Raw genomic sequence first — 21,829 nt, 5'->3', positions numbered from 1 at the left:
ATGTGAGGGATGGGGTTGGTACCCACGGGAATGCCCTGGTGCTCATCCACAAGGGGCAAAAGATGCTGCGGGGATGCTTGAGCGGGCGGTTGGGGTTTGGTTTGTTGTGCTGGGGTGCAAGTGGGATCCCTGCCTGTCTCCATGCTGCTGGAGGGAGAGGGCTGAGAATGTCCCCATGCTAGAAGCTGTGACTGTTGCTGTCACTGGCAGCATTTGAGGAGGGACAGAGGGGATGGATTTAGTCCCTGTGATCTGTTCTTAGTTGGCACCATGGAGCCTGGGCTCAGGAACAATTGTCTAGCCAAAAAAAAAAACCCAAACCCCTGACAACCTGACAAGTGAACCACCCCCAGAATTGTCCTTTTCCTCCGTGTGTTTTCAAATTGTAGAACATCAAACAGAGATCGGAGTTTTACTGGTTTCATATGCTCGTGCTGCCGAACAGCTGATTCGATTTAAAAGAACGTTGCATTTGGAGAGTGATTAAGTCCACAAATTGCTCCAGACATTTGAGTTCTCATTGCAAAATAAAAATGAAAGAGGAATTGAAAGCGAGAGAGAGGTTTTGGCTCCCTGTGGCCCTGCTGTGCCTGAACAGCTTCCCAAGGACAGCTCCATCCTCGGGGTGAGCAGCCCCCCGAGCCCCTGGCTGCTCCCCACCAGCTCATCAAAGCCCTCCTGCCTGTCAGCTCAGCTGCCTGTGACCTTACCCTCACCGCTGTCACCCAGCCCGCTGCCAGGATTAATCCCAGTCCCCCCTGGCAGCTGGCAGGACCAGCCCCTCATCTCCGCCATCCTCGTGTTCGCTTCCGTGGCCACCGCATCCCATCCCAGCCGCTGAGGACACGATAACCAGGGGGTTATTGTGGTGCCCGGGGTGGGGAGCGCTCCTCCAAAGGGGACTTTGGGGTGCATCAGCTGCTGTGCTCCTCCTGGGGGGAGGTCCCTGTGTGTGTGGTGTCTGTGCTGGCATGAGGCCTCCTGGAGGTTTGGCACCAAAAGGGTGCTCCTGACCTGGTGGGTGCAGTGGGGGGGAGAGCAGCTCCCCAAAGCAGCTCATGGTTCGGGAGATGCTCCAGAGGGGTGTTTTTGCCCGAGAGTCTCAGCACTTGGATCGCGGGTACCATGGGCAGGATGGTGGGATCTGGGGATTTCCAAAATCATTCATCCTCATGGCCTTGGCCAAAATCTTCCTCTTTGTTCCCAAACCATGCACCGTATCTGCTGGAAGGGCATCTCCCACCAGAGCCGGTACATCACAGTATCACAGTATGTTAGAGATTGGAAGGGACCTCAAAAGCTCATCCAGTCCAATCCCCCTGCCGGAGCAGGAACACCTAGATAAGGTTACACAGGAACGTGTCCAGGCGGGTTTTGAATGTCTCCAAAGAAGGAGACTCCACAACCTCCCTGGGCAGCCTGTCCAGTGTTCGTCACCCTCACTGAGAAGAAGTTTCTTCTCAGTTTAAGTGGAACCTCTTGTGTCCATTTGTACCCATTCCCCTTGTCCTATCATTGTTTGCCACTAAGAGCCTGGCTCCATCCTCGGACACTCCCCCTTTATATATTTATATACACTAATAAGGTCACCCCTCAATCTCCTCTTCTCCAAACTATAGAGACCCAGCTCCCTCAGTCTTTCCTCATAAGGGAGATGCTCCACTCCCTTCATCATCTTAGTTGCCCTTAGTTGCCATCCCCGTCCGCTCTCCCGTCACCCGTAGTCCTGAGGGAACTCAAACACCACAATGAAGGATTTTAGGAGCAGCACCAGCCCCAAACCCACCACCAGCCCTTTCCCATCCCTTTTGGCTCCGCAGCAGGAAGGAGCCTGCCTGGCTCCCGCATTCCCAGGGGAACCCCAGCCCCCAGCCCCAGCCCGGGAACACTGCGGGATTGTGCTGCGGCCGCTGGGAGCCGGCGGCTGCCCCGCAGGGGCAGATTTACAGCCCAGGTACCTGCTCGGATATTTATAACCACCCTTTCTTGTTTTATGGCCGGGGCTCAGCAAACAGCCCCTCCCCCCTGCTCCCTGCGCTGCCCCTTCCCCATTTCCTCGGAGATATTTCATCATTTCAAGGGGAATAAAGTTTCCAGCCAGGGGAAACACAAACTCGCTCCCCGGGCCGGGGGCTTTGAAATTGAACGCGGTGCGTTTGATGGGCTGGGGGGGCAGGCCCCGGGTCCAGGTTCCCTTCAGATCACACCACGCGGCAGGAAGCACGCTCAGCCCCCGTGAGTGACAGTTTCATTAGCCCAAGGCCGGTGTTTTTCATTTTTCCGCTTTTTATTGCTGCTTTTAAAACTGCAGATAATGAATAACATGCCTCTGAGCAGAGCGGGGCCAGCCCTAATGGCTCCCAACATGTCTCGAGGAGGAGGGGGAGCGGGGAGGGGAGGCCAATGACCCGAAATATTGATATTTACGCTCAAAAAAGCAGCTCTTTTTCACAAAGGAAATAAAAAGCAAGGCCACAGAATCGCCCTTCGGGTGCAGCGCCCGCGGGCAGATGCAAACCAGGCTGCTGGGGTCGATGCAGATTTTGGCTCCCTGGGAAGATTTGCAAGCCAGGGCATCACTGTAGCTCCCTCCCAGTGATATTTGGGGTTTAATGGGACTGGTGCTGTCCCCTGCTTGTGGCAAGCACCGGAGGAGCAGGAGGAGGTGGATGGGGAGGAAACGCGAGTAGATGGAGAAGGAAACTAAACCCAGCTCAAGTTTTATGGTTGATTTCCTGCCCCGTGCCTGGGCAGTTTGCAGCAGCTCCGCCGATGCTCTGGCTTTGTGCAGCCGAACCCTGCTGCAGGTCAATGCCTGGGACAGGGGAGGGAAGGGGCTGAGGCATAGGAAGGCTCTGGGAAGGGGAAAGCAGGGCTCAGGGACATGAGGTGGGTTTGCCATGGGCATTGCATGCACACTCCGCACACATCAAACTCCCCATGGAGACGCGGTCACTGTGTCCCGGCTGCTGAATCCCTGCCCTCAGCCTGAGCCCCCTGCACAGCACAGGCACAGGGGGGGGCTGCCGTTCCCCTTTCCCCCTTGCACTGTCCTCTCCTCGCACAGACCCGGCGTTGGTTCTCCTGAAGCAGAGCTGCGTTCGCCTCTGCTCGGGTGATGGGCTCTGGGTGCCCTGAGCACCCCACGCTCAGCCAGGGGCTCTCTGGCTTCAGTGCAGCAGTGCCGTGGGGTTCTGTCCCCTCCCCGGAGTGTCTGGGATGAAGGAGGGACATCTCCCAGCCATGGGAGTCTCCCCCAAAACCGAAGGGGGTTTGGACAGGCTGTGGAACGTGGGATGCTTCAGACAGGGTGATGGAGGAGCTGATAGCACCAGACCCAAACGTCAGGTTTTGACTCTCTCGGAGGTGGGTGATGCCAGGCAGTTTCCCTTGGAGGGCAAAGCTCATGCTAAGGTTTTGGGACAAGCCCCAAAAGTGATCTCTGGGTGTTTTTAGCACCAACATTTTGCACCAATTTGGGGGTCTATGGCTTTGCCCAAGCTGCTCTCAGCCCCATCTTGGCCATTTTCACTCCCTACCAGGCTCCCCTATGACCCTTTGGGCACTCAGCACCCTGGGGCTGTGCTGTGGCCCCCTGGGGCTCTCTGCACCTGGGTGCATGGGTGATACTGAGCAGCCCAAGCACACCCAAAATGTGGGCTCAGCGCTGGCTTAGCTGCTAGGTCCAAGTGATGCAAGTGCCACTGGAGGGACAGAGTCACCTTCAGAAAGCCCAAGGCCATGCAGTGTCCTTAGAGCTCCAACCAGGGCTTGCATTCAGCCCCAGCACGTGGGGGGTTACACCGGTGAGGACCCGGCTCCCCAGACTAACGGGCTGCACTAACGCTCCTTGCAACGCGCTTCCTCCTTCTCACCCAGAGAGCACAACCCCAAGGGGGTTCGGTGAGGCTGTGGAACAGGGGGTGATGCTTCCGACAGGGTGACGGAGGAGTCGACAGTGCCAGACCCAAACCTCTGGTTTGGGCTCTTTTGGGAGGTGGGGGGGAGCCAAACCCCAAAGGGAGGATTTCCAGCCGGCTGGAAAGGCGGTGGAGTGGAACCATTGACGGGTGACACCAACCGAGCTCCTTGCTGGACACTGTTTCTAAATCACTTTTTTATAAACAGGGGAGAGACACTTCCAGCAACACGTTATCCTTGAGACGTTTTCTAATGGTAAATATCTTTGTTCTCTATCTCTCTGGAGGGGTCTAACAGTAGCTGGTCTCCCAACTGGATGGGGATCATAACCGGGCTCGGGGGGCTGAGCTGCCGCGCTAACCGCATGCCTCACTAACCCGCTGCTGCTTCGTAACCCCACAGAGCGAGCCTGGCCTCGGCCTGCAGGAGGACTTGGCTGCAGGAAACCCTCCCCTGGCTGCACTTGCATGAGGCGGGGGCTCTCGCGTTGCTTTGGGCAATCCAGCCCGGTGCAAGGGGTGATAATCCACTTTCCAGTGGCTGTGGCGATGGTTATCCCTTCCCAGGATGCCAAGCAATTCCCAGAGGAGATAGTGGTGGGCTGCTGGTGGCAGTGGGGTCGGGAGGGCGATGCTCATGCCCCTCTCTGCACTGTGTGTCCCCAAAGTTACCCCTTCCGGAGCCCACCCGCTCATAGACGGTCACCCTCAGGGTGCCCCAGGCAGAGCTGCAATGACCCTGTATGGGGCTGGGCACCTCGGCTGCTTCCCCAGCTATTTCTGTGCAAGCCCTCTTAGGTCTCTAAGCTCTCCATGAAGGTAAGGTGATGCCTCCGCTCCACCAGCAAGGAAACTGAGGCAGTCTGATGGTGCAGGGACTTGTCTGTGATGGGGAACCTTGCTCATGGACGTGATGGGTGCATGGAGACTCCTGGCATGTCCAGGAGGAGCTGTGGGCACATGGCTCACCAGTGGTAGCTTTCTGGGGGGCTCTGCAGAGCCTTTCCCACAGGGATGGGAAAAGGAGGGACCCCAGCTCTGCGCCATCACCGTACTGCAGCCAACCTGGCTGTAATTCCTCTGAGTACAGCACAACTATCTCCTTAGACTGCTGGGACCGCAGTCCCACTGGGATTGCTGCTTCCTGGCAGGTGCAGGGAAGCTGGAGCAAAGGGTGCACCTTCATGAGCAAAGGGTGCCCCTTCATCAGCAAAGGGTGCCCCTTCATGAGCAAAGGGTGCCCCTTCATGAGCAAAGGGTGCACCCTCATGAGCAAAGGGTGCACCTTCATGAGCAAAGGGTGCCCCTTCATGAGCAAAGGGTGCCCCTTCATGAGCAAAGGGTGCACCTTCATGAGCAAAGGGTGCCCCTTCATGAGCAAAGGGTGCACCTTCATCAGCAAAGGGTGCCCCTTCATGAGCAAAGGGTGCCCCTTCATGAGCAAAGGGTGCACCTTCATGAGCAAAGGGTGCACCTTCATGAGCAAAGGGTGCACCTTCATGAGCAAAGTGTGCCCCTTCATGAGCAAAGGGTGCCCCTTCATGAGCAAAGGGTGCACCTTCATGAGCAAAGGGTGAGCAAAGGGTGCCCTTCATGAGCAAAGGGTGCACCTTCATGAGCAAAGGTTCATGAGCAAAGGGTGCCCCTTCATCAGCAAAGGGTGCACCTTCATGAGCAAAGGGTGCACCTTCATGAGCAAAGGGTGCCCCTTCATGAGCAAAGGGTGCCCCTTCATAAAGGGTGCACCCTCATGAGCAAAGGGTGCCCCTTCATGAGCAAAGGGTGCCCCTTCATGAGCAAAGGGTGCACCTTCATCAGCAAAGGGTGCCCCTTCATGAGCAAAGGGTGCCCCTTCATGAGCAAAGGGTGCACCTTCATCAGCAAAGGGTGCCCCTTCATGAGCAAAGGGTGCCCCTTCATGAGCAAAGGGTGCCCCTTCATGAGCAAAGGGTGCACCTTCATCAGCAAAGGGTGCACCTTCATCAGCAAAGGGTGCACCTTCATGAGCAAAGGGTGCCCCTTCATGAGCAAAGGGTGCACCTTCATCAGCAAAGGGTGCACCTTCATCAGCAAAGGGTGCACCTTCATGAGCAAAGGGTGCCCCTTCATGAGCAAATACTCCCTTCATGAGCAAAGGGTGCCCTTCATGAGCAAAGGGTGCACCTTCATGAGCAAAGGGTGCACCTTCATGAGCAAAGGGTGCCCCTTCATCAGCAAAGGGTGCCCCTTCATCAGCAAAGGGTGCACCTTCATCAGCAAAGGGTGCCCCTTCATGAGCAAAGGGTGCAAAGGGTGCACCTTCATGAGCAAAGGGTGCCCCTTCATGAGCAAAGGGTGCACCTTCATGAGCAAAGGGTGCACCTTCATGAGCAAAGGGTGCCCCTTCATGAGCAAAGGGTACACCCTCATCAGCGAAGGGTGCTGAGCGGGGCGAGGATTCATGCCATGGTGGTTGGGAGCTGAGCGGAGCTGGGACGGAGGAGGTTGGAAGGAGTGTGTGTCTGTGTGCGAGCTGCTTTGTCTTCTCCCTCCGCGCGCGGTGGAGGCCCTGGCCAGAGCCCTGTGTGGTTGGTGAGTCACGCCAGGCTGGAGCAGCCCCCGGCACTGCCGAACAATGCGGCTCTCCCGAGAGCCTGGCCCTGTCTCCCCGTGACCTCCCCTACTCACAGGTACCCCAGAAGCCCCCTCCAAGCCCTTTGTAAGCCCAGGACAAGGTCTCCCCTTTGCAAAGGGGTTTGCAGTGGTGCTCCGGCTGTACTGGCTCAGCTCCCACCCCATGCGTACCCCGGGCAGCATCTGCATCCTGCATGGGATAGCGGGTTGGGTGTGCTTTACAGCTCAGCTGGAATTCCCAAAGGTGCAAAGGGGCCGGGAGGGGAGATGGGTGCTGCAGCACAGGAGGAGGCTGTGAGCATGGTGAAGCTCCATGGAGAGCCCTGTCCTCCCTGGTGCAGCCACTTCTCTGCCTCCTTCATCCCACCAAAAGCAGCTGCAGCGCTGAGCCCGTCCCCTCACCTCAGCAGTGACCCTGTTAAATCAACCCTCCCTGGGCTGCTTCTGCATCAGCTGCTGGAACAAAGGCTGGTATTGAACGATTCACCAGGCTTCCAGCAAGTTTCCCTTCCCTTGGGCTTGGTGTTGCCCGCGCGGTGCTCTTTGCCCCGGTGCCACAGGGGAACCAGCGTTCCCGACACGGCCCGGCTGCTTGCAGGGAGAGGACCTGGCGGGAGGAATCTCTGCAGAAATCCCTTCCTTGCCGTTAGGTTTTGTAATTGTGCTGGCTATTAACTTAATAAAATGGTCCCTTTTGTTCTCTTATTATGGGACATCATAAAAATAGCAGCGGCAAGACGAGCACAGAGTGATCCCAGCTCCCTTGCCCTGAGGCAAATGGTTGGATGCTTCAGTCATTCCCACCCCATGCGGCGCTTGCAAAAAGCGGGAGAACCTGGGATTTGCTCTTTCCAAGGAATTTCTTCAAGGCATTTTCATCTTGGGTTCCTTGAAGCCCAAATGCCTCATTTATCCAGGCAACCAGCCTTCTGAAAGGAGTATTTTATTATCCTTTGTGAACAACTTCATGCACTTCAAACCATTGTTCTGGTGGTTAGGACCAAAATTGAGGATTGATCTCACAGGGAAGCTGTCAAGCTGAAAATGCTTCATTTAAATTAGTGTCCCTTCTAGTCCTACCAGCCACAGCTGACTTTGATAATACTGGAATAATTAGTGCTCTTTTTTTTTTCCTCCTAAATTGGATTTTTTTCCACTGATGCTGCCTCTCTGTGTGTGTGTGTTCTAATTATATGAAGCGTCTCCCAAATTAGCCTGGGACACTGGACCGGCTGGCGTGCCCGAGCGGCGGGTGACAGTCCAGGCTCACCCATGGCTTTGCGGCTCAGTGGCGGTGGTGGCAGCAAGAGGGGCTGGAACCTGCTTTTCCCTCCTCCATCCCACTGGGACTGGGGCTGTGCATCCGCACCCACGGGGAGCTGCAGTTGGGGCACCCCGGTGAGACCCGGCTCCGGCTGCGTTTAGCACAGCCAATGCTGGGACATTGTCACTTGGCCATGGGAGTCATCCTCGTTGGAAATGGCAAAGCCAGACTCCACCAGACACTGTTTTGGTGGGACACGCAGCCCGGATCCCAGCATGGAGGCTGAGTGTGGTGGGATTCATCCCATGGAGATGCTTTTCCATCCATCAGCTGGAAAGCCAATGCATTTCTGTCAAGCCACCTCTGCTTTTCCCAGTGTCTTGTTCGCTGTTCCACATCAAGATCTGCTGACCCCATTCTCCCTGTGTGGCCAGGAGCCACTCTGCTCCCTGCCTGCGTTCATAAAGCATCCTCTAAGGAGGGGACAGGGCTGTCCCCACTCCTTTCACGGCTTAAATGCAGATACCCAGTATATAAGGGCAGGTTGTTGGAAGGCAGAAGGGTTGCAAAGGAGTTTGGATGGGGAACCAGGAAATCTGGGTGCCTTTTCCTGCCTTAGCACTCGGGGGAATCACAGGCACCCTTATTTCACCCCCAAACTCACCGGGGAGCAGCACCCAGCAGTGGGAAGGCAACAAGCTCTGGGTTGTCTGCGGAAGCAGAAGATGCTGCAGGGCTGCCAGTGCCTCAGGCCCCTTTCCCTTGCTCTGTGTCCCAGGTGTTATTCATGGGGGGGCTCCGTGACCTTGTTCCTGCTGGGAAAAGCCCCGAGCAGTTTTGGTGTCTCCATGCTGAGGTTTGCACTCACCGCTTCCTTGGCCAGTGGAGCCGTTTGGGTGGCATGGGGACAGCTGGGTGGTGCGACCCCCCCACCCCAGCCTTTTCAACACCAGTCCTTAGCTCGGCTGCTCTCTCCTCTGTCCCTGCAGAGACCTGTGCTGTGAACAACGGGGGCTGCGACAGCAAGTGTCACGACGCCGCGACGGGTGTGCACTGCAGCTGCCCCATGGGCTTCATGCTCCAGCCTGACAGGAAGACATGCAAGGGTAGGTGGGTGCGAGCGGGGCCGGGGTGTTCACTGCTCACCTTTGGGTGCCTCAGACCCCACTTTGTGTCCTCTTTGGCTCAGGTTTAGCTCGGCTCAGGGTTGCTCACAGCTTTGCTTGCTTGGTGTTTGCATCCATGGGTGCAGGTGGGGATCACCCCCAGGGCTGGGGATTCACTTGGTTGGCCCCACTCTTCTGGGAAGCCTATGGAGAAGGGAAAAGGGAGGGCTGGGTCAAGCCAGAGGCAATAGCATGGGACACATGGGCCTGGAGGGTCGTGTCCCCCCTTGCTCCAACCTGCTGCCTCAGTTTCCCCATGGGTAGAGGCTGGTATGCAGGAAATCCACATCTTTTCTGGGAATATGGGATGCACGAGGCCCTCTTTGTACACTGGCCAGGCAGGTCCAAGCACCGTGTCCCATTTCACAGAATCATAGAACCATAGAATAGTTTGGGTTGGAAGGGACCTTAAAGCTCCTCCAGCTCCAACCCCTTCCACAGGCAGGGACCCCTTCCACTGGAGCAGCTTGCTCCAAGCCCCTGTGTCCAACCTGGCCTTGAGCACTGCCAGGGATGGGGCAGCCACAGCTTCTCTGGGCACCCTGTGCCAGCGCCTCAGCACCCTCACAGGGAAGAGCTTCTGCCTTAGATCCCACCTGAACTTCCCCTGTTTCGGTCTGAACCCATCACCCCTTGTCCCATCACTGCAGTCCCTGATGAAGAGTCCCTCTGCAGCATCCTTGCAGCCCCCTTCAGACACTGGAAGATACTCTCAGAAACTGGATCTGGGGAGGACACCACAGGAGGTTGCTCACTTCTGGGTGCTCCCACCACCATCCCCATCCACCTGCCTCTGCAAGGGGGAGCAGTCCAGGCTGGTGACCCCACAGCCCGCCCCTGCCCCCCTCCTTGGGCACCATGACCCCGGGCTGCCTGGCGCCTGCCTTGTGTCTTTTGGCAGCTCTGGGAACTTGACCCCGGTTGAAAGCAAAGCCCATCCCGCTGCTGCCTACCTGCTGACTGCTTCCAGAGCCCCCGCGCCTGGGCTTTTATCAGAGCATCCCCTCCCCTCCAATCCTGCAGTTTCCAGGACCATGCAATAACCCAGAGCCACGTCCCCTGTGTCTGGGGGTTTTATTACAGTGGTTTACAGCCTGCTCCCTTGCAGTCATAAAGAGAAAACCTCAGAGAGCCCCAGAGAGGCAGAGCTGCCCTGGCGCTGGGGGGGGTGGGATGCTGCTTCTTCCAGGTCTCCTTCCATTTTACAGGTCATTTCCTAGCAGTAAATTTTGTTATTAGTGGGAAAAGGGGGGAAAAATCGACCAAAACCACCAAGTCCCAGCCTCTTTCCAGGTTTCTGGGGCTCTTTGCTGTTATTGTGCATGATCATTTTTAGCTTTGTTTATGGCAGGAAGGAGAAGACAAGCAAAGGCGAGGATTGAAAAGCACAGATTTTGTCCAGTTTCTGTTGTTCTTGGTCCCCAAAAGTACCCCCCAGCCCAAACCTGTGACTCCGCAGACTCTGGTGTGATGCCTTCCCCCATTGCCAGGCTCTTTCTGAGTCTGCTCCAGGGGATGCTGACACTGCAGAAATCAAATGTTTTGTGCCACCTCCAAGCTCAGCAGAGCCCAGGAGTCCCCAGTGTCCTGCACCAGCTCCCCAAGTGCACCCAGATAAAACCAGCAGCCACGTTCCCCCAGTGCCCATCAGAGCCGGATCCCAGTGGGGACAGAGGGGATGATCCCTCCCTGCCTGCCGAGCATCCCAGCTGGAGCGTGCCCTGTGCCTGTCCCCACAGACATCGACGAGTGCCGGCTCAACAACGGTGGCTGTGACCACATCTGCAGGAACACGGTTGGCAGCTTCGAGTGCAGCTGCAAGAAGGGCTACAAACTGCTCATCAACGAGAGGAACTGCCAAGGTAAGGGGTGGCAGCAGCGCAGCACCCTCCCCTGCCCTGCCCTGCCTGGGGATAGCCCTCTCCTGCTCTCCAGTGTTTCCCAGCCCTCCCACGGCTGCTGCTGGAGGAGTGCTGGCCCGGCTCCTCTGGACCATGTCCATCCTTCAGGGGATTAGTGCTGGATTTGGGTTCTGCTCAGGGGCTTAGCCATTGATCTGTACAGGATGACGGTCATGACATTCCCTGCAGCCCCATGGGCTGGGATGTGGCTCTGCCTGCCTCTCCCCCTTGCCCGGCCACCCCACAGCATGGGCTGGCTCACTCCCTGCTCGGGGATGTGCTGGCTTTTGCAAGCTGTCAAGGCAGAGCAAGGATTTTAGTGGCTTTTGTAAAGGGAATGCCCTTTCCCCTGTCTGTGGAAGGCAGGAGTTGGGGGGAAGAGGCATCCTGCTCACTCTGCAGGGAGCTGGCTGCTCCATGCTGCTTCTTCCACCTTTTCCTCCCTGTTTCCTGCACGTCCCACCTAAACCCAGCTTTAAACAACCTGGCAGGTCTCTAGGCTCTCTCGAGGGATCACAGGGCTCTGCACCCCCGGCCCATGGCCAAGGCGAGCCCAGTGGGAGTGCCTAAGTCCAAGTGTTGCCTCCCAGAAGCACATGGCCAGGGAAGGAAGGGGCCGGCGTTCTGGGGCCATGACCACTTTCATCTGTGTCCAGGCTCAGCACTCGGGATTCTGATGTGAGCACAGCAATTAACTTAATGAAGGCAATGAAACGGTGCTCAAACCCACTGGGTTGGGTTCACCCACCAAGCCAGGGCCTCCCTGCCATGGCCAAGTGCCCCACGGGGCCAAGCAGACATCCCTGGCACTGTCCCGGGGCAGGACCATCCCACACAGCATCCCCGCTTGTCACAGGGCAGAGCCAAGACATCCTGTGCCAAGGACACAGCACTGGTCCTGTCTGAGGGGCAAAGGGGCTGCAGAAGCTTGGGGCAGGGCAAATGCTGGGGCAGTAGGAAAGCTTGGATGCAGGCAGGGTGGGAGCAGTGTCCCAGAGCATCCTGGTGTTGAATCCCCAGAGCAATCCAGTGCTGGATCCCTGGTGCATCCCAGTGCAGTATCCCACAGCATCCCAGCGCAGCCCCAGCTTACTGGAGCAATTGGAGCAGGAAGGAGACAACCCTTGTCCCTAGGGCTGCCCTTTCTCTGCACCAGCCCTCACCTCCCTCCCTGCCTCCCCTCCAGACATCGACGAGTGCTCCTTCGACCGGACCTGCGATCACCTCTGCATCAACACCCCCGGCAGCTTCCAGTGCCTCTGCAACAAGGGTTACACACTCTATGGGCTCACCCACTGCGGAGGTAAGGGCTGGCAGGGTGCTGGCAAGGAGGGACCCAAACCCAGCAGGGAGGCACACGGGACACCCAGGGATGGGGCGACCCCATGGCATGGTTGCAGTGTGCCCGCTGGGGACACCACTCACCAAAGGGCCCAAGGGGAGGGTGGGTTCCCCCCATCCCCTGAGCTGAGGCCGGGCTGGGAGGGGGCTCGCAGGCAGACACTGGGGTCTGAACTTCAAACACAGCGACAGGAGCAATTTGCAACGTGTCTGCAGCGGCAGAGAGGGAGAAATCCCCAGCGTTTTTGGCAGGGAGCTGGGAAGGGGAACATAAAAGGGGTTGATTTAATTTTCACAAGGCAGACAGCTCCCAAAGGCAGGGGGTGCAGTGCCCCGGGATGCAGGGATGCAGATGAAACACGCTCAGAGGGGGCTGCTGGAGCTTGTGGCAGCAGCGGGGCCGTTGGCCTGGGGAGATGACAGCATGAGGATGAGTGCTCTGGTGCTGCCCAGCCGGTGAGGATGGGCAACCTGCCTCATGCTGCTGAAATACGGAGCCAGAGGGAGCCAGCACAGTCACCGGGGTGCTCTGGTGTGACCCCATGGTGCTGGCTCCCACTGACGCTCCCATGAAGAGGCAGTTAGGTAGGAAGGCGTCTCTGGGGGACAAGCTCCATCCCTGTCCTCCCTCCACTTCTGCCTCTGCTTCGTGCCAGACCTGGATGATTGACCCCTCATTTCGGGCAGGGACAGAGAGTCTGCCATGGGGAGAGGGGCCACGGCTGCCAAGTAGCTGCCTTTTGAATCTGGCTGCTATGTGCTTCCATGTCGGCTCTGTCTGGTGCCCCACAGCTCCCCAGCCCACCGTGGGACCACAATGGGCTCTGCCAGGGTGGGCTGCACCCCTCAGCACCTTGGGTGCATCAACCCCATGGGCATGGGTCCTTGCATCTCTCTGAAAGCACAGCGCTGGGGCAATGCAGTGAGTCAGTGTCAGAGCTGGGGGCCCCGCTGCCCCTCGCCCATCACTTGTCCCTTCCTTCCTGCAGATGTTGACGAGTGCAGCATCAACCGGGGGGGCTGCAAATTTGGCTGCATCAACACTCCCGGCAGCTACCAGTGTACCTGCCCTGCTGGCTGCAAGCTGCACTGGAACAAGAAGGACTGTATTGGTATGTCAGGGCAGCACACACTGCGACGGGATGCCCAGCCACCACATGGGGCTGTTGGGATTGGGGGGGGGAGTGGGCATGGGGGTTTTGGGATGTCCTGGCAGAGGGATGCTCCAGGATGGGCTGCTTTTGGCTGGGTCTCACCTGGGTCTGGATGGGAAGGCGTTGGCCGTGCTCCCTCCTTCCTTGGTCATCTCATTGCTTTTATGATCATGCTTGGGGCTGGCCATGAGCTTTTGTACCAGCAAATGTTCCACAAAGGAGCTGTTTCCATGGCGGTGGCCATGCCCTGGTACCTGACTGTGTCCCCATCCTTGGGCACAGGCTGCCCCCCCCCCCCATTGAAATCCCACAGTCCCATCTCACATTTCCAAGGAGGGTCTGGGGGGTTTGGGATGCTTCTCTGGGGTCCCCATCTACACTCTGGCATCCTCTCCTCCCTGGTGAGCCCCCCCCATGGCTTGGGAGGGTGCAGGAGCCCCTTGCCTGTCCCTGGGCTGTGCCAGCCACGGGTGTCCCCGCTTGTCATCACCAGCCGGCGCGTGTCCCTCAGAGCTGGTGAAATGCCTGCCAGGTTCGGTGCCACCACGGGCCACCCTGACCTGCAACAAGACGGGCAAGAAGGACAGTTGTGCCCTCACCTGCACCTCCAAGGCCCGCTTCCTGCCAGGTACCGGCACCGGTGTCACTGCCAGCATGGGCAGGGGGTTCCCAGTTCTCTGCATGGCCCAAGCTTTGGGGGAGACGTGTCTGCATGGCCAAGGTGCAAGTAGCCAAGGAAAGAGGGAGGGGGGTGGTTGCTTTGGGGGACTCACTGCTGAGCATAGAGCTACGTACGGGGTGGGTCCCTGGTGCAGGATCCCCATGGTGGGGTTCTGGGCATTGTCCCAGCATGGCACAGCCGTGGTTCCCTGCATCAGCCCAGCAGAGCATCGCAGGGACTATGCAGCCACTCCAGCATCCCCTGACTCCTGTTCCTCCTTCCCACAGAGTCCGACAGCAGCTACACAGTGAGCTGTGGGACCCCGGTCCTGCGGCAGGGTGGACAGCAGAGACCCACCAACAGCAGCCAGCAGTGCCTCGGTGAGGGGGCTCCCAGGGTGCCCATGCCCCCCCCCCCCCGCTGGGCTGCCCCACACCAGGGTGGTTGAGCACCCACCTTTTCTTTTAGAGACTGTCGCTGCGCCAATCAAGCAGAAGGCTTCCTTCAAGATCAAGGATGCCAAGTGCCACCTGCATCCACGGGCCAAGGGCAAGCAGGATGAGGCCGGGAAGGCTGGGGCACAAGGTGAGGTGTGGTGGTAGGGGGATGGTGGGGGTGTTGGAGGGACACGGTGCTGAGCTGTCCCCCCGCATGCAGTTGGGTCGGCACCTTGCTCCGACTGCCAGGTTGCCTTTGTCAACCTCAAGTGTGACTCGTCCAAGAAGGGGAAGGGCCGCCGGGCTCGCAACTCCTCCAACAAGGAGGTGACGCGCATCACGTTGGAGTTCGAGGCTGAGATCAAGCCAGAGGAGATCACAGGTGAGCATGGGGCTGGCTTGGCACATCTTGGGTGCAAGCAGGGGTGGTGGGACCAGAGGGATGGTGCTGGGACCAGAGGGATGGTGCTGGGTCCAGGGGGATAGTGATGGGACCAGGGTGTGATGGTGGTAGCACCAAGGTGATGATGGTGGGACCAGGGTGACAGTGGTAGGACCAGGGGATGGTGCTGGGACCAGGGGGATGGTGCTAGGTCCAGGGGGATAGTGATGGGACCAGGGTGTGATTGTGGTAGCACCAAGGTGATGATGGTGGGACCAGGGTGACAGTGGTAGGACCAGGGGATGGTGCAGCGACCAGGGGGATGACGTGGTCCAGGGGGATAGTGATGGGACCAGGGTGTGATTGTGGTAGCACCAAGGTGATGATGGTGGGACCAGGCTGACAGTGGTAGGACCAGGGGATGGTGCTGGGACCAGGGGGATGGCGCTAGGTCCAGGGGGATAGTGATGGGACCAGGGTGTGATTGTGGTAGCACCAAGGTGATGATGGTGGGACCAGGCTGACAGTGGTAGGACCAGGGGATGGTGCTGGGACCAGGGAGATGGTGCTGGGACCAGAGGGATGGTGCTGGGTCCAGGGGGATAGTGATGGGACCAGGGTGTGATGGTAGCACCAAGGTGATAATGGTGGGACCAGGCTGACAGTGGTAGGACCAGCGGATGGTGGTGGGACCAGGGGGATGGTGCCATTCCCACACAGCAAGAAGAGGCGAATCATTCCTCATCCAGGTTGGGATGTGTTGGGCAGCACTTGCAGATCAGTATTTTGGAGATGGTTCTGATCCTGGTGGTTTTCCCTCTCCATCCCTCCCTTCTTGCTGCATCCTTGTTTCCCCCTGCACCCCCATTCCCCCCCTGCACCCCCAGCCAGCTGCAACCTGCCCTGCCTGCGACAGAGGGTGGAGAAAAAGCTGAAATCAGCCATCAAAGCCCTGAAGAAATCCATCAACCAGGAGCGGTTCCTGCTCCGCTTCGCGGGGATGGAGTACGAGGTGGCGCGGAAGCTGAGCATGGCCCCGGAGCGGCAGGAGAGCTGCGGGCCGGGCCAGCAGCGCCTGGCTGGCAAGTGTGGTAAGGAGCATCAGGGGGTGCCTGAGCTGTGTCCCCCGGTGCTGACATCCTCCCTGCCACATCACTGACGTCCCCCCCCCGCTCTCAGTTAGCTGCTCGCAGGGAACGTATTACCATGGCCAGACGGAGCAGTGTGTCCCCTGTCCCCCCGGCACCTACCAGGAGAAGGAGGGGCAGCTCTCCTGCGACTTGTGTCCCCGTGGGGATGCTTTTGGACCAGTGGGAGCCACCAACATCACCGGCTGCACAGGTAAGGGGGCATGGAGATTGGATGGGAGGCACACTGGGGGCTGCAACCTCAACCATGAGCCCCCATCCGGAAAGAGGGAAAGCTCTGAGCATCCCCAGGACCCACAGGAGTTGTTTTGGGCATTTATGAGGAAGGGCAGCCCTTGCTCTGGGTATATTGATGCTGCCAAGGCTGGGTGGGGAGAGGAGCAAGGGCATGGGCCTGTGGGATGCCAGGACTGAGGGGTCCTTGTGCCCACAGGTCAGTGTCCCCCTGGGCAGCACTCGGCCGATGGCTTCAAGCCCTGCCAGCCATGTCCCCGGGGGTCCTACCAGCCTGAGGTGGGGCGGGCGCTCTGCTTCCCCTGCGGTGGGGGCCTGACCACGCGCCACGAGGGAGCCCTCTCCTTCCAGGACTGCGACACCAAGGGTAGGTGCGAGCCGGCCCCAGGGATGGGGGCACCCAGTGGGGCTGTGCCAGCGGCTGATGCAGCCCCTTTGCTCCCTGCCCCCTCCCAGTCCAGTGCTCCCCTGGGCACTACTACAACACGAGCGTCCACCGCTGCATCCGCTGTGCCGTGGGTACCTACCAGCCCGACTTCCGGCAGAACTACTGCATCTCCTGTCCTGGCAACACCACCACTGACTTCGACGGCTCCACCTCCGTGTCCCAGTGCAAAAGTAGGCAAGCTGGGGTGCCACGGCATGGTGGGAACGGGGGCCTTTCCTCCAAAGTACTTAAAAATCCCTTAAAATAGCGTCGGGGTCGGTTCTGTGCTGTATGCATGCAGACAGGCGTGGGAGGGATGCGTGGAGCACTGCTAGCAGAGCACTGGAGAAACCCAGCCCCATTCCAGTGTCCGTGCCGCTGGTTCCCAGTTGAAGCAGCTCTCCGTACCTTGCAGACCGGCAGTGTGGGGGGGAGCTGGGAGAATACACGGGCTACATCGAGTCCCCCAACTACCCGGGGAATTACCCTGCCAACATCGAGTGCACTTGGAACATCAACCCCCCCCCCAAGCGCAAGATCCTCATCGTGGTGCCCGAGATCTTCCTCCCCTCCGAGGATGAGTGCGGCGACGTCTTGGTCATGCGGAAAAACTGTAGGTAACCGAGCGCGCCGCGGTGCTCACGGGAGGAGCCGGGGAGGAAAAGGCTGGGATTTGGCAGAGCTGCACTCTGCAAAGGGGAAAGCCACAGCCCCGGGCAGCAGGAGGGGGGCTTGGGAAATGGGTGAGCAGGGAACTCGGCATTGAATCATAGAACCATGGAACGGTTTGGGCTGAAGGGACCTTAAAGCTCCTCCAGCTCCAACCCCTGCCACGGGCAGGGACCCCTTCCACTGGAGCAGCTTGCTCCAAGCCCCTGTGTCCAACCTGGCCTTGAGCACTGCCAGGGATGGGGCAGCCACAGCTTCTCTGGGCACCCTGTGCCAGCGCCTCAGCACCCTCACAGGGAAGAGCTTCTGCCTTAGATCCAACCTGAACTTCCCCTGTTTCAGTCTGAACCCATCACCCCTTGTCCTATCTCTACAGTCCCTTATGAAGAGTCCCTCTTCAGCATCCTTGCAGCCCCCTTCAGGCACTGGCAGCTGCTCTGAGGTCTCCACGCAGCTTCTCTTCCCCAGGCATCACCATGCTTCCCTCCTGTTTTAAAATAGAATCACAGAACAGAATCATAGAATGGTTTGGGTTGGAAAGGGCCCTAAGATTCCAACCAGCTCCAGATCCAGTTCCAGCCTCCCACCATAGGCAGGGACGCCTCACACGAGACCATGTTGCCAAGGCAGTCTTTCTGGATCAGGGAGATGCGCATGGGCTAAGTGCGGGCTGGGTTGCACACCCAGGTCTCAGCACTCCTTTTGGGGGGTAAAAACACCCATTTGGAGCTTCCCAGAGCAGGGAAGGAATAGCAACATCCCTGGTATGTAACGTGAGGGTTGGGGGGTGCTCAGCCTCACCGAATATGGACAATGCCCACATCTGTTGGCTCCCCGTGCCTTGAGCATTTAAGCCCAGTGAGGCTGGGGTAGTTCTGCCGATGGTATCCAGCATCATGTGTCCCCCTGTCATTCCCTGCAGCCTCCCCGTCCTCCATCACCACCTACGAGACGTGCCAGACCTACGAGAGGCCCATCGCCTTCACCGCCCGCTCTCGGAAGCTCTGGATCAACTTCAAAACCAGTGAAGCCAACAGCGCCCGGGGCTTCCAGATCCCCTACGTCACCTACGATGGTGAGCACAGGGTGCAGGGGACACCATCCCCGTGTGCTGGTGCCTCCCTGCCAGGTTTGGTACCCAGGTCACCCCCAGTTCACATATATCTGGGGGGGAGCACGCTCAGGGATGGTAACCGTTGGTCTGGGGCCAAGTGACAGCTCATGCCCTGATGGTGTATTTTGGCTGGTGTTGCAGAGGACTACGAGCAGCTGGTGGAGGACATCGTGCGGGATGGTAGGCTCTATGCCTCTGAAAACCACCAGGAGATCCTCAAGGTGAGTGTATCCCCACCAGGTCCTCTCTGCCCAGGGCTCCGGAGGATGCTCCATGCAGGATCACCCCTCTGCGCTCCTGGCTGTTCTGGAGCTGCCATGGGGGAGCACTGGGTGACCTTCCCTCTGTCTTGGCTTCCCCGCAGGACAAGAAGCTCATCAAAGCGTTCTTCGACGTGCTGGCACATCCCCAGAACTACTTCAAGTACACGGAGAAACACAAGGAGATGCTGCCCCGCTCCTTCATCAAGCTCCTCCGCTCCAAAGTCTCCAGCTTCCTCCGGCCTTATAAATAGCCCCCTGCACCCCTGCAGCCCCCGGGCTGCCCTGCAGCCAAGGAAACACTCTTCTCCCTTCCTTCTCCTTTCCGATTTTCTCCTTCCTCCGCTCGGCTCCAGCAGGACCAACACCTCTCACCCTGCAGACGCCCCCCGAGTTCTCCACCGCTCCCCACAGAGCCATGTCCCCAAGCAGGGGAGGATGCTCCTGTCTCATCCAGCCACCGGTGAAGCCACTTCTCTCTTTGGAAGCAGCTTCTTTGTTGTAGGAAACCGAGGCACCAGTCCTGTCGTCATCCTCTGTCCTCCCTTTGGTTTCCTTTACGCCAGGTCTGCCCTTGTTCCCTGGTGCCACCAGCAGCCTGGGACATCAGAGGGCTCATCGTGCTTCCATCCCACAGGGCTGGCGCCAGCTGCAGCTCCACCGAGCCCTTTAGTAGAGGAGTGCAAGAAGGTAACGGTGTTTTTATGGCAGCAGCCGGGGCGGGGGGATCGGCATCGCTTGGCAGAGATCGGGGGAGATGAATTTACAGAAGCATTACTTGAGTAAAGGGGAGCTCAGCAATGGCAGCCGTGGTGCTGCAGGGGCCGTCCCGTCCCTTCCCATCCTGCCGGAGAGCCGCGCTGGCGCTGGGAGGGAAGCGCAGCCAAGCCACGTTCCCGGAGAACAATGTCTGGCTGCACGGGAGAAAGCAGGGAGCAAAGGAGAAGGACTTTGATCCGGGTTAGGTTTTTGTTTTCCCCCCACCCGAGACACTCGTGCCAAAAACCCAGACTTTCTTACAAGCTCTGCCAAAGAGGAACTCGGAAAAAGCAAGCTTTGTGAAGAGCAGGAGTACGTTTGTGCACTAGGATCTCCTCCTTTCTACCTTTTTCATATGTATTAAGTGCAATCATTTGAGTCTTCTTTATATTATTTAGAGGGAAGTTGTGTTTTTTTCTACTAGAAACGACGATATTTATACCTGAGGAATGAGAATGTGCGTTTGTAACCAAACCCAAACATCCACCCAAAGCAAACCCAGCCCTGGGCTGCTGCTCACCGGTGGGATGGTGGTTTTGGGCCTTGAAACCTTTTCTGCCGTGTTTGTCCCCGATAAAACCCCCAGGTCAGGGGGAAGATGGTGCCACACTGCTCGGCATGAGATGGGGTGAGTTTTGCAGGGGTTTGAGGTATCTGGATCCATGGATGGAGGAGGTGGGGTTGATTTTGGGCTGAGCCTCTGTGGTTTGTGGGTTTTTCAAGCCCTATCGTAAGGAGGATGCAAAACTTGGCCCCAAAACCTGGAGCCAGGGGGAGCAGGGGCAGGTCCTGAGGCCAGGGCTGGGGTCACAGTGGACAAGAGGGGAGCTGCCCCTCTGCTCAGCCCCAGAATCTCTGCCAGGTGTGGTGATCCCTGCAGGAAGAAACATCTCACCTGGCTCTGGGAAGCTTTGTGCTTCCAAGTCCCTTCACGTGCTTATGGCTCCATCTGTCCCCACGTGCTTACCGCACTGGGATGCTGCAGGAGCCCTTCTCCAGGGCACGTGATGCAGATCCCATAGGAAACCCCATCCTGCCACCCCACTTTCATTGCCACTTGCATTCCCCTTTGGCTGGGGACCGTGGCCGGATGGATGTCACTTTTGGGCTTGTCCCCTGGCATCTTCACATGGCCACACAGGACCCAGGGGACCAGTGAACGCTGCCACCGATCATCCATCCTCTTCCTCCCCAAACCCTTCTCCCTTTCCAGCCTTGGCTGTCACCTCCCCTCGCCTTCATCCCCATCTTCATCCTCTCAAAGACCTGGAGCTAATTGTGGTCGACTTGCCTACAGCTTTCCTGTTGGCAGGTCCCATTCTTGTCCCTGCTTGTATCTCACTGTCACTTTGACCACAGCTGGGACGAGCCCTGCTCTTAATGAACCAGTTATTGCCCCCCACGTCCCACCGGGTCTGTCCTTGCTGGACTCCAGAGGCAGCTGCTCTCCCATGTTTCCCTTCCTCAATGCCTGCTGCTCCAAGAGCTCCTCCTGGGCTCTATGAGGGGCTGCACCCTGGCAAAGGGGCCTGAGGTTTGTCTCTACGATGCTGCGGCTGGAACAGGCTATCCTGATCAATCCCAGCTGCGGATCTCCCCCTCCTGCCGCCCAGCTCCCAGCACGTTTGGAAGCTCTACATCTGCGGCCTGAGCTGTTTGTCACTTGGTTGGTGTCTGGAAGCAGCTGCTTTGATGCACAAAAGCTGTTGTAGGGATTTGGAGGGGAGGTTATTGCTCTGGGGCAGGGGCAGTGGAGCGGTGACTCTTGGAAGGGTCTTTCCTATTTGGAACAGTAAAACTAAAACCAACTCGGGGACGATGAACCCGCTGTGATGGCCCCACTGTGAGGGAGCCACGCACTGGAGCTTAGGGATTCGTTGTGACTGATCAGCAGGGTCACCGTCACCCTGACCCAGCAGGGACTGGGCCTCCCAGAGCCTTGGGGTACCCAGGTTGTCACCGTTGTCACTGCACCAACCACCTCCAACCTGGTTTTGGAAGGGTGAGATGGGCAGCATCTGTAACAGCCAAAGGCACCTGGTGACATCGCCTCCTCCTTCCCCAAATATCCCTAATAACCCCCCAAGGAATCCACGGGGCCACCAGAAGCACCCCTCTCAGCACAGCCCCTCTCCTCACCCATTAGCAGGGCTCAGAAAGGGTTTGAAAGGCTGAAAACTGCGTCAGCAGCCACTTCTGGGCTGCGCTGAATGTCTCGATGTGGGGAACACACGGGAGGGTCGTTGGGTTCTTAGTTTTCATGTTGGAATATTTATATCTGCCTTTTGCAGTGGGCCATGACTTACCATCTCCAGCAGACATGATTAAAGTGATGAGACAGATGTAGTTCATGAAGTTATTTGCACTTGATTGAAAGAA

General features: G+C 58.2%; 1 protein-coding gene across 6 annotated transcripts in view; it reads left to right on the top strand.

The window, feature by feature from the left end:
* The window catches only part of SCUBE3 (signal peptide, CUB domain and EGF like domain containing 3), a 37,639-nt gene extending 18,215 nt beyond the window's left edge, over nt 1–19,424 (top strand). Inside the window, exons 7-23 of one of the 6 annotated variants that reach the window (XR_009724896.1) lie at nt 4,129–4,176; nt 8,787–8,903; nt 10,703–10,825; nt 12,051–12,167; nt 13,195–13,317; nt 13,853–13,987; nt 14,308–14,400; nt 14,489–14,605; nt 14,678–14,839; nt 15,727–15,930; nt 16,019–16,180; nt 16,421–16,588; nt 16,678–16,839; nt 17,064–17,265; nt 18,240–18,392; nt 18,573–18,652; nt 18,796–18,846. Coding sequence is in view for 5 of the 6 variants with exons in the window: in XM_061349457.1 (XP_061205441.1) it covers nt 4,129–4,176; nt 8,787–8,903; nt 10,703–10,825; nt 12,051–12,167; nt 13,195–13,317; nt 13,853–13,987; nt 14,308–14,400; nt 14,489–14,605; nt 14,678–14,839; nt 15,727–15,930; nt 16,019–16,180; nt 16,421–16,588; nt 16,678–16,839; nt 17,064–17,261; nt 18,240–18,392; nt 18,573–18,652; nt 18,796–18,945 (2,312 nt within the window). In the remaining variant the exon portion in view is untranslated. Of the gene's footprint in view, nt 1–4,128; nt 4,177–8,786; nt 8,904–10,702; nt 10,826–12,050; nt 12,168–13,194; nt 13,318–13,852; nt 13,988–14,307; nt 14,401–14,488; nt 14,606–14,677; nt 14,840–15,726; nt 15,931–16,018; nt 16,181–16,420; nt 16,589–16,677; nt 16,840–17,063; nt 17,266–18,239; nt 18,393–18,572; nt 18,653–18,795 lie in introns of all 6 variants that reach the window. The other 5 variants (XM_061349458.1, XM_061349457.1, XM_061349459.1 and 2 more) reach the window with 5 other exon arrangements.
* Nucleotides 19,425–21,829: the final 2,405 nt, after the last annotated feature.

This window comes from Neopsephotus bourkii, unplaced genomic scaffold (assembly GCF_033783945.1).
Source record: "Neopsephotus bourkii isolate Nb327-2 ecotype Australia unplaced genomic scaffold, CSIRO-AGI_Nbou_v1 NB_414, whole genome shotgun sequence".
In the NCBI taxonomy this organism is placed as follows: Eukaryota; Metazoa; Chordata; class Aves; order Psittaciformes; family Psittacidae; genus Neopsephotus; species Neopsephotus bourkii.
The sequence above is the reverse complement of the archived record's forward strand: the minus strand, read 5'-3'. Positions and strand labels throughout refer to the sequence as shown.